Here is a 16,106-nt window from a genome sequence, read left to right on the forward strand (position 1 = left end):
GCCCCCTCAGCGCTGGAACTCCTGCCGCGCGGTGCCCCCAGGACAATCCCTCGCCTGTGCCGGAAATTCCCGAACTCCCTCGATCTCTTCCCGGCCTCCCTCGGGCGCCCGGAGAGGAGGCGGCGGAGATTGCCGAGAGGCGCTGGCCCCGCCCCCTCCGCGGGCTCGGCCGCCACCGCCCCCTCTCCCTAGCCGCCCAGGCCTCCCGCGCGGGCTGGAGTCCCAGATCCCGGGCCCTCCCTCCTTTTTTCTCTCTCCCCGCCTTCCCGGTGCTGCCACAGTGGCGGGTCGGAGGATCCCGGCCAGTCAGCTCATTCCGGCCTCGAGCCCCTCCTCCCCCCCAAATAAACACCCCTCCCCACGCCTCGGGAGCCCGGACCGCCCCCTTCCTCCCTTGGCCCGGCGTGTGGCGAGGGACAGTGTGAGGGAGCGAGCGCGGGCCAGCGGGCCAGCTCCGTGAGTGCACGAGGCGGGGAGCGCGGCGGGCCGGGCCGGGCCGGGGGTCGCGAGAGCGCGAGCGAGTGCCCGTCGCGACCCACCAGCGGCCCCGAGCGGGGGAGCCGGCGAGCGACCAGCGGCGCCCGCCCGCCGCCGAGGGGGCGCCGGGCCCGCGCGCGCGCACGCACGCACGCACGCGGGGGCGGGGGCAGGCGCGCGCCCGCCTGTCGCGACAGTCGGGGCCGAGGCCCAGGGGGAGGTGGCCTGTCGTGGGTCGCCCGGCTCCCGGAGGCGAGGGGGGCGCGGGCGGATGGCGGAAGGCGCCCAGCCGCAGCAGTCGCCTCAGCTCGGGCCCGGCGCCGCTGCCCGGGGGATGAAGCGGGAGTCGGAGCTGGAGCTGCCGGTGCCCGGAGGGGGAGGAGACGGAGCCGAGCCCGGCCTGAGCAAGCGGCCGCGCACCGAGGAGGCGGCGGCCGACGGCGGCGGGATGCAGGTGACCGCGCGGGGCGGGAGTCCCGTTACCGCGGGGGGGCGGCGCGGGGGTCACGGGGGCGGCGCGGGGCTCCCGGGCTTAGAGAAGGGAGAGCTGCCCAGGGTCCCGGCTTGGAGGTGGGAGGGGGCCGGTCGAGGCCTGGTTGGAAGGGGGGGCGAGCCCTGTCTTGGAGGCGAAGGGTGCAGGAGGAGGCCGGTGTCCCCCGGAGGGTCCCGACCCCTGAGGGGACAAGGGGACACGTCGCGTGAATAGGTGTGTGTGGGGGGAATCGAACATACTTGAGACGGATTCCATTTCTTCAAACCTTTCCTTAGTTCCTTGGGGTGGAGGGGAAGCCGAGTGATCCTGGTCCCCAGACAGCCGCTGGACCGAGTCGACATGGGGGTTGGGGGCAGGCAGGGGTGGGAAACCTCCCCGCAAGAGGGTGTACCTTTTGGGCACACAACTGGGATGGAGAAGGGGAGCGGTGTTGAAAGGAGAGGAGTGAAAATGAGAAAACTCCTCGAGAGCCCAAAGGGGATGTGGCTTAGATTGTGGGTTAAATCAGTTACACAGGGAGTGTGAGAAGTACAGGGAGTTGGGTAGTGTTGTGGTGCTCGGGCTCATGAACTTTGTGGAGTGTGCTAGTGAGTCTGGAGAGAGACCACATGGGAGGTGTCACTTCTCTACTTTGCCACTTGCATCTTACATAGCTGGGGCGCCAACTAGCTTTTACATGTCCTGGGGTAGAGAAGAAAATTTATAGGGCTGCTAGAAGGCTGGATTCTGAGTTGTGGACTCAAGGGGAAGCTGGTTGATTTGGGTAGGGAATGGGAGCTGTAGTAATGATTATCAGTTGACTTTGTAGTTGGCGAAGAACATGAAACCTTCCTAGGTCTCAGGATCTGGTCTCTGTTCAGAAAATACTTGCTATGAAGTGGTGGGGCTCATCTACCAGCAGTTGTTTAGATATCTGCCTCATTCCCTTAGAATCATAGAATGTTAGAGATAGAAGGGACCAGACATCATCTTTTCCTGGGGTTCTTATCCAGGATCGATCTGGAAGATGCTCATGCAGAATAGTTTACAGTTACAGACACTCTTTGGTGGGAGAAAGTCAATAGTTTTCGTCCTCTCTTCTTTCCTTTCTTCCTTCCTTCTTTCTTTGCTCCCTTCCTTTGGGGATTCAAGTCCCAAAATATTTTAACCACCTCATTTTATAGATGGGGCATCAAAAGTCCAGAGAAGACTAGTGACTTGCCTAGGGCCACCTGGTTAGCTAGTAGTGAAACTAGAACTAGCAGCCTCGTCTTCTAATTCCTATTCCTGTGCTCTCTCCATTACACCACTCTTGGAAATCTCTGCAGTGCTAAAAGACTTCCTGTGCTCTGCTCTCTGCTTTTCAAGGCTCTGCCTGACTTCCTGTGTTAGAGACGGAGCTGTATTTAAGCCTGGCCTGTTTGCTCTGTGCTTCTTGGTCTCTCTTGCAGAGGCCACTCTGTTGCTTGTGTTGGCTTGGGTAAAGTGACCCTCTTGGTGTTTATTTTTGAATTCTTTTGTTTTGTTTGCCTGCTTTTGTTCTCCATTCAAACTCTGTCAGGCAGAGAAATTGTGAGAAGTAAAAGCTTAGGACCATGGAAAAAAATAGAGAGGAATATGGGGAGACTTGAGGTGAGGTGGGTTCACAGTGGGTGATGAGGGAAGGCTGGGTATGGTGCTGGCGAGCATGTTCTGCTTGGTGTGCATATCTCCCCGCACGTCTCTATTCATTTATTGCTTCTGTCAGTCGTGGTTAGTAGTGAGATTCCCACCCCCCCATCCGTTTCCCTCCTGGGGCCCCATTATTTGCTGGTTGCCTTCAAATGGGCCAAGGATAGTAGGATTTGGAAGCGGAGCAGTGTATAGGGACTTTGGAGGAAGCAGAGGAAGGAGTGGATTAGGTCCTTTGGGTACAGACAGGCAGCTTAGAACGCTCCCTCAGAGAATCCTGTTTTCACTCTTTGTGTTTGTGGATCTTTATTTTTCACTTTCTGCATTCTCATTGTTGTGGTTCCAGTACACCATGTCACACAGGTATTCAGATCATCGTTTAGCTCCCTGGCCTCAGCTACATCTATGGTTCTGGGTAAATCTCTTCTTTGGGGGCCTCTGTTTCCGTAATTGTAAAATACAGTGTTTGTGCAGGAGGACTTCTAAGTCACTGCTAAAAAATATGTCAGGTTCTCTGACCTTGAGGTATTTGATGTTTACAATCTAAGTGGGGAGCCAAAATGGGTGAAAAGTTAAAAAAAGAAAAGTACATGCACGGGTGTGTGTTTTGCTTTTTGTAAGTTTCAGAGGAATGGAAGTGGAGATACCACAGGGTAGATGCATGTCACAAGGCATTGCAATATTTAGAGCCAAAGTACACAGAGGATTTGTGCTGCCAGGGTCAGAAGAAGAGATGGTCATTCTTGCCAAAATGGTTAAGGAAAGCTTTTTTTTTTTTTTTTTTTTTTTTTGTCTTTTTGCCATTTCTTGGGCCCTCCCGTGGCATATGGAGGTTCCCAGGCTAGGTGTCCATCCGGCCTACGCCAGAGCCACAGCAATGCAGGATCCGAGCCGCGCGTCTGCAGCCTACACCACAGCTCACGGCAACGCCAGATCCCTAACCCACTGAGCAAGGTCAGGGATCAAACCCACAACCTCATGGTTCCTAGTCGGATTCGTTAACCACTGAGCCACGACGGGAACTCCAGGGAAAGCTTTATGGAGAGGTTGAAATTTGAGTTATAATCAGGAGTAAAGGAAAAATAAGGTTCCTGAAAATATAGAATTTAAGCCTAGGGCACGTATTTCTCTAGGACATTCCTTTATCATCCTGATAATAATGGTAGAATATTTAATACTCATTTAACTGATGTTCATTGAGCAGCTACTATGTGTCAGGCCTTCTTTAAGAACCAAGAAATATAGTAGGGAACAGAACAGACTCCACTCTCACAGAGCTAATATTCTAAGCAAAAAGACGGTATAAAGAAATCAGCTGTTATTAGGTGGTGGTGAGAGCTAAGAGGAATAAAGCAGAGAAGGGGGTAGAGGGGTGAGGAAGGTGGTTAGGGAAGGCCTCTCTGACAGACAGGTGACCTTTGAATGACCTGAAGGAATGAGCCATTCAGCTCTTTGAGGGAAGGGGATTCAGGTAGAGGAACTGTGGATGCAAAGGCACCGAGGGAAAGGTGCACTTGATGTGTTTGAGACCCGTGTAGCTGGAGGAGGATGAGCAGGGACGAGGCAGCTTTAAGCCATGGTATCATGGGTATAGCTGTGTCTGTAGGCCCATGTAAATCTAGATTTAGAAAATCTAGAGTAGCCTGCTTTTTGATATATGTGTTTGTTTTAAAGCACATGTTATTTTCTTGTATCTTAACCCAAATGGAGTTTTTCTGAGGTCATAGCTGCTTTTCGGAAGCCTTCCTTGACAGGTTAGTTCACACCAGTCAGGTCTCTTGCTTCCTGTTGTATCGATGCTTAATTATGCATCATCTTCTGTCATCTCACTGTTTTATTCTTGTTTCCCTAGTGATACTGTAAGCTTCTGGAAGATAGGAACTATGTTTATTTAGAATTTACCTTTTATAATATCTCACAGTTTGGGGTACATCGTAAGTGCTCAATGACTGTTAAGTTGAAATTGAAATTTATCTTTTATAAATAATCGAGGGATGGAAAAAAATCATGAAATTTAGGGGTGAGAGTACATTCATGAAATGCCCCAATCTTTTGAATGTCAAAGGATTAGCCCTTTTTTATAGAAGCCATTTACAGGGGTTAATTTCCCAGGACTATCTACTGAATGGAGCTATAGCTCTAAACTGCAGTCTCCGGAGCTGAACCCTGTTGTGTTACAGCCATAAGCTTTTGCAGTAAATCATTACTTCCCCAAGTGGAGCACAGGGGACACGAGAGAGGGTCCTATAATCCTTAGGCTAAGAAGGAATCCTCAGGGAGGGAGGAGGGCTCACTCCTTTCAAGGCCAGTATCCAGAAGCTCCATGTGGACGGCAGAGGGGTTAACAGCCCTGGACACAGTTTAGAAGTGGAGAACCTTGAACTGTGGCGTAGGAGGGAAGAGACAAATTCAACCTGAAAATTGAACCATGGCTTGAGAAATGTAATTCGTTGTTAAAGAGGATACTTGAAAATACCTTATTCTAACCCGGTAGAAAGTGAAATGAGTCACATATAGATAGATAGATAGATATTAGAGGTTCATTTTACTTTAAGGAAGTCTGATATATGTGAAAAACATGAGCTTTATAAAACATGCTGGGGAATGAATTCTTTTTGTCAGCTCTTCTAGTGACTATAAGCGATTTGATGAGCAAACATTCAATTTTTGTGCAACTTTCTAGGAACTTAGCTGCTTTGTAAGGCAGGATGCACCTTAATTATTACTTAAAGCTTTCGGCAAAATTCTTTATGGTGTGAAATGTTGGTAGGTGATTATTACGTGACCAACTCACTGCTTCTGAGCAGAGAGTCATAAATCCACTATAGCTAAGTGAGTTCAGAAGTTGTTCAGGCTAGTGGTCCATTTTAGTAGTAGGAAGACTTTCTTCCTGGTCTCAGGGAAAGGCTTCCAGAGAGCCTGTAATTCCTATGTAGCTATATTTCTTTCTTTTTTCTTTCTTTTTTTTTTAATTGGTAACACTCTGTTACTACCCCCCCCCCTCCCGCCCCAGGGCCTGCAAAGGTGAAAGAAATCATGCAGAGACCTCCAGTTCTCCTGCTTGTTCTTCCCTTTGCTTTAATGTCCTGTGTCTCCACCAAGACACTCACACTGTTCTGTGTGCCATCCGTCCAGGCACTCCTCTTGCCTGAGCGCAGGAAGAAAGAGGGTGGCTTCGTGCGTGGTGGTCTTCTGAAAGTAGGAGGGTCGGAAGGTGCCATCCTTCCTCCCGCAGGAGGCGGCACTCGGCCTCCTGCCACTGCTTCCTCTTGTCTGTGCTGGGTGAGACAAGACTTAGCCTCCTTCCATGTTGTTCCTGTATTTCTGAAGGAGTTTATCCCCCCATGTCTTTGTTTCTGGGTTTCTGTCCTTCCAGGTGGCTGTCTCTTTGGACTCTGATTTGGGTGTTTGGTGCTGAAACTGAACATGGTGCTGCCCTTGGAGTAGAGTTATAAAAATGATGTGCTCTCCTTCCAAGTAACTTCGTGAACAGTATCTCAATACAATTATTATTTTTTTATTTTTTATTTTTTTGTCTTTTTAGGGCTGCGCCTCGGCATATGGAGGTTCCCAGGCTAGGAGTCTAACCAGAGCTGTTGATGCTGGCCTCAGCCACAGCCACAGCAACATGGGATCCGAGCCACGTGTTGTGACCTACACCCTAGCTCATGGCAACGCCGGATCCGCAACCCCCTGAGCGAGGCCATGGATCGAATCTGCAACCTCATGGTTCCTAGTCGGATTTGTTTCTGCTGTGCCACAACGGGAACTCCTCAATGAAAGTATTTAATTTCTCATTTCTACACATCTGAGTCTGCTTAGGCATCCTAACAAAATACTATAGATGGGGTGGATTAAACAACAGAAATTTGTTTCTCACAGTTTGGGAGGCTGGAAGTCCAAGGTCAAGATGCTGGCGTATTTGGTGTCTGGTGAGGGCTCTTTCCCTGGCCTGTAGACGCTGCCTTCTTGCTGTGTGCCTACCTGGCCTTTCCTCCACGTGTGCTAGAGAGGGGGGGTGGGGTGGGGGTGGGGGAATCTCTTCCTTTTCTTTCTTCCTTTCTCTCTCTCTCTCTTTCTTTTTTTTTGCCATTTCTTGGGCCGCTCCCATGGCATATGGAGGTTCCCAGGCTAGGGGTCGAATTGGAGCTGTAGCCGCTGACCTACACCAGAGCCACAGCAACTCGGGATCCGAGCCGCGTCTGCAGCCTACACCACAGCTCATGGCAACGCCAGATCGTTAACCCACTGAGCAAGGGCAGGGACCGAACCCGCAACCTCATGGTTCCTAGTCGGATTCATTAAGCACTGAGTCACGACGGGAACTCCTCTTTCTTTCTTTTTTAGAGCCATACCTGCAGCACATGGAAGTTCCCAGGCTAGGGGTCGAATCAGAGCTACATTAGCTGGCCTATGCCACAGCCACAGAAATGTGGGATCTGAGCTGTGTCTGTGACCTACACCATAGCTCACTGCAGTGCCGGATCTCTGACGCACTGAGCGAGGCCAGGGATGGAACCCGTATCCTCATGGATACTAGTTGGATTTGTTTCTGCTGAGCCGACAGGAACTCCCCTCTTCCTTGTCTTATGAGGGTCCTAAACTCATCTTGGTGGGGGTTGGGGCGGGGGTGGGGTCCCCCACACCCATGACCTAATCACCTTCTCAAGGCTCCACCTCCACATCCCATCACATTAGGGACTAGGGCTTTAGCGTATTAGTTTTGGGGAAAACACAGATATTCAGCCCATAATACTACCAGTGCAGCACAGTCATGTAAAAATGACTAGTTTTTGTCCTTTCCTCACAAGGAAGCTTGTGTGTGTAAACCTGGGAGTGTCTTTAAGAAGGAGAAAGGTCTGAATTCAGAGTAGAATCATTCTTCAGGGTGACTCAAGAGATTAGCCTGAGTCGAATTTGTCTTCTAACTTCCCATTTTTTAGCCACCTTGTCATTTTTTTTCTCTATCACACTGACATGTGAACACGACAGAAGCTAACTAGAGATTTAACTTTCATTTTGATAGAAAGCAGACTGGCGCAGACAGGCCTCAAGATTACAGGGCTGAGAAAGAAATTCGCTGGACGACTTGGGGTAAACAAGAATGTTGTGAGCGAATCTCTGGTTTGCCATCTCTCAGGCCGTCAGTGAGACGTTGGACTTTAATACATTTGCGGAAGCAGTAAAGATGGTCATTTTAGAGAGGGGACGTGTTTGAACTGTCTTCGGGTTTGCATCTGTAAAGCGTGAAAGCGTCCTGTGCTGGGGCGAACGTGCCCTCCCTTCCAAGACGGCAGGGAAGAGCCCGCGCGATGATGGGAAGGAAGCGGCAGTAATTGGAGCGCGAGCAGACAGATGGAGGAGGCATGGCCAGTGCATGTGGTGTTTAGGTGGCCCCGAGGAGTATTGGGTTTCCTATTCTTCTCCCCTCCAGCCCAACGCAAGCAGGCAGCTTACATGGCTAAGGTTTCATTATCTAATCCATCAAGATCAGCTTGAATAAACCCATTGGCTGGCGCTGATCTAGTTAGGAGGGTAGTGCAAAGCTGCTTGAGCCAGGATTGGGGCAAATCGGATCAGAACTGCCATGTGAATCCTGGACATATTTCTGTAATTTGGGTGGTAAAGTAGTTTGGGAAATCACTTAAGAGAGAGCAGGGGAGTGAGCAGTCAGCCACGAGTGTCTTCAAGTGTCGTCTGAGGGACCTGTATGGAGAATTTGCTACAGCTCTCAGGACTATAGCCAGGGTTCTTTGATGATTTGAGTCTGAACATTTTTTGGTTCAGGAGTGACCTTTTTGGAGCATTTGGAGATTCTAGTTGTGGTCCCTCAATCGTGACTTCTCTCTCTGAGTGACGCTTTAACCCGGGACTGTGTAATGTGCGTTCCCTCTCAGTTTTTAAAGGGGAAATGGTATTATTTATTGTCATTGTTGCTAACCTTAATATATTGTTATGTTTGTTATCCATACATACTTGAAGTATGATGTAGTGAAAGAAATGCTATTTAGAATTTCTCATATTGGGGTTTGAATCATGGCTCCTCTGCTTATCAACTGCATGACCCTTGACAGGATGTAGAGCTGGGAGAATTCCATACCTGGGAACTGGGAGAATTAGTGCATACTCTAATGAGCTGCTATAATGAGAAACTGAGATTATTGGAAGTTCCCATCATGGAACCCAGCAGTAAATGTTTATTTCTTGCCTCCCTTATAAGCTACTGTCGAGTACTCAGTGAGTTCCTGCTTCCTGCTTGATCAGCATGGAGTGGTTAATGCACTTCTGGCTGATGAAGTGCCGGAGTTAGGAAGTACCTGAGACGAGCAGTGTGTTAAATCGGGAGATCTAATTTGTTTGACAGCCGTGTGAAGGAGGCGAATGGACCTGGCCGTGGTGGTCTCTCTCGATTCTCTGCCAAGGACTGAAAGGACTCCTGAACTATCGTGGACATTCCAGGGAATCTATGGGCTCTCTCTTGGGAGTGTGGGTGACAGATGCACTGGCTGGGATGGGATGCAGGAACAGTAAAAATGTCCTTTTGTGATCTAGGTTTTTATAAGGTTTGTTGATTGAATGTATTAGATCAAATAGGCGGCACTTTTTGTTCTCATTTTAGTTTGTGGAAGTTGATTCAACTGGGATGCCTTTGTCTCTGGTGGTCTCTTTCCAGTCTCTTCAAAGCCACCTTCCTGTCTGCTAACAGAGTCATCCATCTTAAAGAGCTCGAAATCATTTGTTTGATAGCTCGTCTTTGGCTTGTGGATGAAGTCTGTCCTCTCGTTTGGCTTATCACATCCTTCTGGCCTGACTTGTGCCTACCTCTCTAGCCTCTTCCCACACTCTGCTTCCAAGTCCATGGTAAGGGCAGTGTGGTTTCCAAGGACACTGAGCTGCCTGGCTTCATTTATACCTCTGTGCTCTTGTTTCTGTTCCTTCCACCTGAAATCCCTGCTCACATTTCTCTTACTTGTGAAGCTCAGTCTTCAGGGATCGTTGAGATACTCATTCCTCCTGGATGCCTTTTGTCTCTGCTCCCATCCCTCCCACATTTCTGTTGCTTTCCAACATCACATCCAAAGCTCTGCTTCAGAACTTTCTAGATTAGCATTTGTTCAACTGGGAGTTCCTGTCGTGGCTTGGCGGAACCGAATCTGCCTAGAATCCTCGAGGATGTGGGTTTGATCCCTGGCCTCGCTCAGTGGATTAAGGATCCAGTGTTGCCATGAGTTGTGGCGTAGGTCGCAGACGTGGCTCGGATCCAGCGTTGCTGTGGCTGTGGTGTAGGCCGGCAGCTGCAGCTGTGATTTTACCTATAACCTGGGAACCTCCATATGCCATGGGTACGGCCTTAAAACAAACAAACAGACAAACAAAAAAAGCCGCATTTGTTCAACTGTCTGTCCCGCTGCCCCCACCAGACTGAGATCAGGAGAGGCTTTGGGATCCATAGGACCTTAGCACTGTGCCCGGCCAAGCAGTCGAGAAACTGTCCTGTGATTGAATCGAACTTTGTCTTCCCGCCCCTCGGTGGGGGCCTGCAGATGGCTCTAATTGTTTTTCCAGATTTTCCCTGGTGGGGGTGGGGGTGGGGGTGGGTGGGTGGGGAGGTGTCTAGCCTTGGTCTGCTTTCTAGCTCCTGTGAATCCTGGGTGTTGTGGGATTTGTGAATGGTACCTGATCTTTCCATTGATATCAGGGTTAAAGGTGAGAGAAGGGTCTTTGAAAATAGAAGCCGGGGTGGGATTTAACTGCCCAACATGCCAGGTGGGCATGGCAACCTGATGTCTCGTTTCCTGTGCTCAGATAGGAATTGAGAGCAAGAGTGAATGTGTAAAAAGCGCCTTTATGACGAGGTGGCCGAGGAAACTAGAGGAACCACACGAGTAAGGGGCAATTAGAGCCAGCCTGTTCCAGTTCACCTGAGCAGTCTGTTGATCTACCCTTTACGGTCTGCCAGGAGATTCTGGAGGGTGGCAGTTCAGACATATTACCTCCACTGGGGACTAAGCCTGTTTGATCAACAGTGGACCTTAACCTTTCGCTTCTCCACCAATGAATTTCCTAAGCTATTATATAGCTTGTTTTTATGGATACAGGAAAAATACCCAACTGAGACCCCTCACAGAATACATGCTATTTTCCAGATTCTTCTTCGGATGTGTTTGAAAATGAGGAAGCTTGACACGGTTCTTTTACATTTCAGCTTTGGAGACCAATTCAAAGCTGCGTTTGACAGGAATCTTCTCTCCCTGGCCCTCGTCATCCTCACCTCCTCCTCTTTCTGCTTGTGGTTTGCGCTCCTGTATAATCCTCGCCTGTTCTCCAGCCTCGGGACGACCCTTGCCGGTTTAGTTGGGGTCTCTTTAAAGGCGAATGGGCATACTTTCTAATGCCTCTGGCTTTTTGGATTCTGAGTGAATAAAGCAGGTTCTAAAAAGGGAATGAGAGAGCGCGAGCTACCAGTTATATCACTTCCTCCTGACGTGTTCTGCACATACGTGGCATCTAGAAATTTCAGCCGAGGATTGAAGCACAGCACACATGGTAAATACCACTTAAGAAGTAGATGACAGTTTTCAATTGCCAAATGATAATGGTTGAGTAACTGCTTAAAAACCTATTTTCCCCGGGGGTGGAAGCCGAGCCTTTGAAGTTTAGACTTTCACATGGGTGTGTTTTACCACAATACTTGGTTTTTTTAGGGACCCGAGTCCCCAGATAATATCCTGGTGTGTAAGATTTTTCCCACATAGAGGTTGGTTCCTTGGTTTCTCCCTTGCCGAGGAAAAGAGATTTTGCACGGGGTATTGGATATTTTATTCCAGGCATGTGGTTTTTGAGGAGGCATACTGTTTATTTTTCTTTTTGGCTGCGTCGATTTTGTTGGGTTCTAATTGTAAATACCACAAGCAAAGCATGACTTATTGGGAGGGACGGGCAGGGGTAGCTGTGGAACTTTCTGAGCCCTGGCTGGGGGCCGGGGGCAGGAGCCACGCCGGAGGACTGGAGGAACTGCAGACATGGCCTGTGGGGCACTGTGGGCTTTGCCCTTGGGCTCCAGCGACTGCTTGAGTTGGAACCCTTGGAACAGAGGCTCATGGGAAGTTCTTCCAGCTGCTTTATTTTGAGCAGCTTTTCCCTTTGCAAATTGGCAGCTGTTTGGAGGAGGGGCGTTCATTACTGTCAGCCAGGGCGATTTCCAGAGCAGACCTGTATGGGTTTCATTTCGGGATTTATTTCAGGGGTATGTGGCTTGTCATGGGTCAAGAGGACTTCGGTTGCATTTTCCTGGAAGTCGGTGGGCTTCTGTGAGCCTGCTCTATTTATCTTGGACTGTTAGGCAAGTAGGAAAAGCAGCTGCATAGTTAGCCCTTGTTGCATGGAGCTTAGTTTCATAGGTCATCTTCTCTTGGGAATTTTTATACAGTCACATTTACAGCCTTAAGTTTTCTTTCCCCCCTTTTTTTTTTCTTCTCTTTTTCCTTTCTGCAGTTTAGTGCTCCATAAAATTTCTGAAAAAGGTAGGTAATAATTTGGGGTAGAAAGCAGGAATTGTTTAGCTCTCTCCCCACTTTCTTGTTGAATCCTTCCCCACCCCCAACCTTTGCAAAAGAATCTGCAAAGGAGGTTGAATATGTGGCTTTGACAGCTTTCACGTGCTCTTTCTTGGTTTCTAAGGGATGGCGTAGTAGGGTGGTGTGATTTCAAAGCAAGAACTGGCAAAATTGGAAGATGTTTTGTGGTGGCTCCCCAGCACCCCCAAAGCTGAGCTCATTGGTTTGCACCTCATACAAACTTCCAGGAACACTGTCACTGTCAGTGGCTGGCACGATGGGCTCGAGGACTTTGTTGAAACTTCAGGAAGTCTCCACAATGGCTGCCTCTCACTGTGGGAGCTTTGGCAAGGCGTACAGGGAGTCGGTAGTGCTTGTTTTGAAAGCAAGACTCTGGTCTTAGGCTGCACATCTCTGTGAGAGGCACAGGCAGCCTTGCTTCAGAAGGGAGGGAGGTGCTCCACAGCTGTCCCTTCCTGCATCCATGACATACTTGTCTGTGTCACCTCTCCTCACGTTCAGATTTGTTGTTTTGTATGTTGTATTCATACCTGAAGTCTGACTCATGACGACTTTGGCTAATGTTGATATCGTCCTGGACTTTGAAGTGATGCTGGTCATATTTAAAAGGTCTGTGTTGGGGCTTAGAAGTTGATATTTCTGCTGGTGGCCGCCTCCCCCTCCCCAGCTGCAGCTCATTATGCATTAGACACATCTTTTGTCCCTGTGCTTTGTGTTATAGGTCTTTAGCGGCTTGTCGTGATACTAAATAGATCTTTTTGCTGCAGCGTTTTTGGCTCTGAGCTGCCTGTGTTTTACGTGTTGGAGATTAGTTGGTTAACTTGGGCATGTGGTGTCCACACAGCAGACGCCTTTCAGAGAGGTGCTTATCATGGACCATTAATGGTTTTTGTCGGATGTATGTCACTCCTGTGATTAACGGACGCCCATGTATCTGTGCAGATAGGCAGTTTTCCTTTATGCTTCCTTGGCATTTCTCTGTCCGGGAGTAGTTTGGAGTAAGTGTTCTCCAATAGGCTTTGCTTTTTAATCATGAGAAGCCTATTTCTAGAAACCTTTATATTTGATTTTCTTGAGGTTGGGGTAAGGATCATTTACCTTTACTGACTTTTTGCTTCACTATAAATTGCTTTCTGCGGTGCTGGTTCTGGCAAATAGTAAACACTTCTTTGGTTTAGCAGTATCCCAGAGTTTGAAGAAACTTAAAAAAATTGATTGGTCCAGGAGTTCCTGTCATAGCTCAGTGGTTAGAGAACCCGACAAGCAACCATGAGGTTATGGGTTCGATCCCTGGCCTTGCTCAGTGGGTTAAGGATCCGGCATTGCCGTGAGCTGTGGTGTAGGTCAAAGATGCGGCTTGGATCCTTTGTTGCTGTGGCTGTGGCATAGGCTGGCGGCTGCAGCTCCAATTGGACCTGGGAACCTCCATATGCTGTGGTGTGGACCTAAAAAGCAAAAAAAAAAAAAAAAAAAAAAATTGATTGGTCCAGCAAAACCAGAAAATTGTCTAACTCCTATTACCCCAAGCTGTTTTCCATTGATTGCTCTTAGAGAAGTGATGATAGGTGTCATTCTACCACAGACACACACAAAGTCAAATACTTTGGAATAGAGTTAAACAGAATGTGAACTATTTTACTTTTAATAAGTAGATGTTGTGACTCCAAATTTATAAAGACATGTTTAGTGAAGCGTCTTCCTCTCACCCTGGTTCCCCATCTGCCCTGTTAGTTTCCTGTGTTATTCCTCCTCCTTCTTTGTACCCAGACACTAGTGTACTCCATGCTTTCTTTTGCACCTTGCTTTTTTCATTTAGTCTGTCAGAGGTTATTTTAATGTGACAGAGTCTATTAACATTAATGGTTTCTGTTTTTTTGGGGTGTGTGTGTCATGCTTAGAAAAGTTTGTCCCACCCAGTGGGTTGAGGATCCGGCGTTGCCGTGAGCTGTGGTGTAGGTTGCAGACGCGGCTCAGATCCCGAGTTGCTGTGGCTGTGGTGTAGGCCAGCGGCTACAGCTCCGATTCGACCCCTAGCCTGGGAACCTCCATATGCCGTGGGTGCAGCCCTAGAAAAGGCAAAAAGACAACAAAACAAAACAAAAAAGTTATGTAACTTTTCTAAGCCTAAGCTTTTTCCCTTAGAAAATGTTAACAGGATTGGTATAAGAATTAAGAGAGATAACATATGTAATCTGTTTAGTTCAGACCTGACACACGTAGGTGTTCAGTATACAATAGCTGTTTTTATTTTTATTTTATTATTTTTTTTACTTTTTAGGGCTGCACCCGCAGCATATGGAGGTTCCCAGGCTAGGGTTCAAATCAGAGCTGCAGCTGCCAGCCTACACCACAGCCATAGCAAGGTAGAATCCAAGCCGCACGCTGCACCACAGCTCATGGCAACGCCGGATCCTTAAGCCACTGAGTGAGGCCAGGGGTTGAAGCCACATCCTCATGGATGCTAGTGGAGTTTGTTACCACTTTGCCACAACAGGATAGCTGTTTTTATTATAATTACCAAGCCCTGTTCTCTTGTACCACAGTGCTTTTTGATATCCTTAAAGACAGGGACAGTCTCTTAATCTTTGTATCCTTGGCTCCTCCATCAGTGCCAGTGATATATTATAATAACATTCAGTAAGTGTTGAAATACATTTATTTTTTAAAATCTCTTTAATAATTTTTGATGCTTTCTTTGTAATCACTATGTCTGGATTTAAAGCAAGGTGTAATCACCATGTCTGTATTTAAATAAAGCACAGTGACTTAAATTGCACATAATACTCAATAATTAAATGTATATTATGTTTTATAGTTTATAAAATGCCGTGACATAAGTCCTCACGTATTTCCTACAACCAGCCCAAGAGACGGGTGGTTCTCCTTCCCATTTTTCAGATCGTGGGAACATACGTCTGTCTCTAAGCCTCATGATGAGGAAGGGGTAAAAACTGATGCTTGTACCACATCTTAGGGCTTTTTATCCAGTGACTTTTTCTTTGGGCCTCATGCCCCTCAGATCAAAGGGTGTGATTGATAAGGAATGGAATGAATTTGTACGTCGTTGTCTTTGCCTACCGCCCGTTTATTTAAAAGTTTTTTTTTGGTTATAGTTGATTTACAGTGTTCTGCCAATTTCTGCTGTACAGGAAAGTGACCCAGATATACATATATATACATTCTTCTACTCACGTTATCCTCCATCATGTTCCATCACAAGTGACTAGTGCTGTACAGCAGGATCTCATGGCTTACCCACTCCAAATGCATAGTTTGCATCTACTAACCCCAACACATATTTTATATTGAAAACATTTTAGCCATTACCTGACAGTGGATTTATATAGAACTTGAAGTCACCGCTGAACCCCACTTTCTTTCTTCTGTAGTTTGCATCTAGCCAGCGTTTTGAATTGGGCTTTTGCTAAAATTTATTGCTAGCTTGTATGCGCCAAGTTTTTTATTAAGAGACTTTATGTCTTTATCTCACTTTCCTATAGTTCATATTCAGGGCAAGTTCAGTGAAATAATTTGTGGCTATAGATATGATAGTTTGTTATTTTGTTTGTTTTTTGCTTTTAAGTTATCAGCCTCTCATTTTATTATAGATCAAATAATGGATCAACAGTAGATCAGTGGCTTGGTAATGGGGGGTGGTATGGAATCATGAGAGCTAATGGCATCTAGAAGTTATCTGGACCAGCTCTCTGCTTCAGTCAGGTAGCGTTGATGATGTGCCCAGTTTTATGGGCGGGTTATTTCAGGCTCAGAGGGTATGAAAGAGCAAGCAATAAGCTCAAACTTTGGGCTTTAGGACTAAGTAGAATCTTTCATTTCTTAATCTTTTCTACGTTTTGGGTGTGAGTTCTCTGGGAGTTTCTTATATGGAGTTTTTTGTTTTTCACCTT

The 16,106-nt window shown here is 47.7% G+C and overlaps 1 protein-coding gene across 14 annotated transcripts in view; it reads left to right on the forward strand.

Moving 5' to 3' along the window:
* The first annotated feature begins 669 nt into the window (after nucleotides 1-669).
* RBFOX2 (RNA binding fox-1 homolog 2) overlaps nucleotides 670-16,106 on the forward strand; it is a 272,076-nt gene continuing 256,639 nt past the window's right edge. For all 14 annotated transcript variants that reach the window (XR_002343804.2, XM_021090996.2, XM_021090998.2 and 11 more), the window contains exon 1: nucleotides 670-931. Coding sequence is in view for 13 of the 14 variants with exons in the window: in XM_021090996.2 (XP_020946655.1) it covers nucleotides 749-931 (183 nt within the window). In the remaining variant the exon portion in view is untranslated. The remainder of the gene's footprint in view (nucleotides 932-16,106) is intronic.

This window comes from Sus scrofa, chromosome 5 (genome assembly GCF_054392235.1).
Source record: "Sus scrofa isolate SSC_HxYL_T2T_F1_AM1 chromosome 5, Sscrofa_HxYL_maternal_Yorkshire_Landrace_v2.0, whole genome shotgun sequence".
NCBI classification, from domain to species: Eukaryota; Metazoa; Chordata; class Mammalia; order Artiodactyla; family Suidae; genus Sus; species Sus scrofa.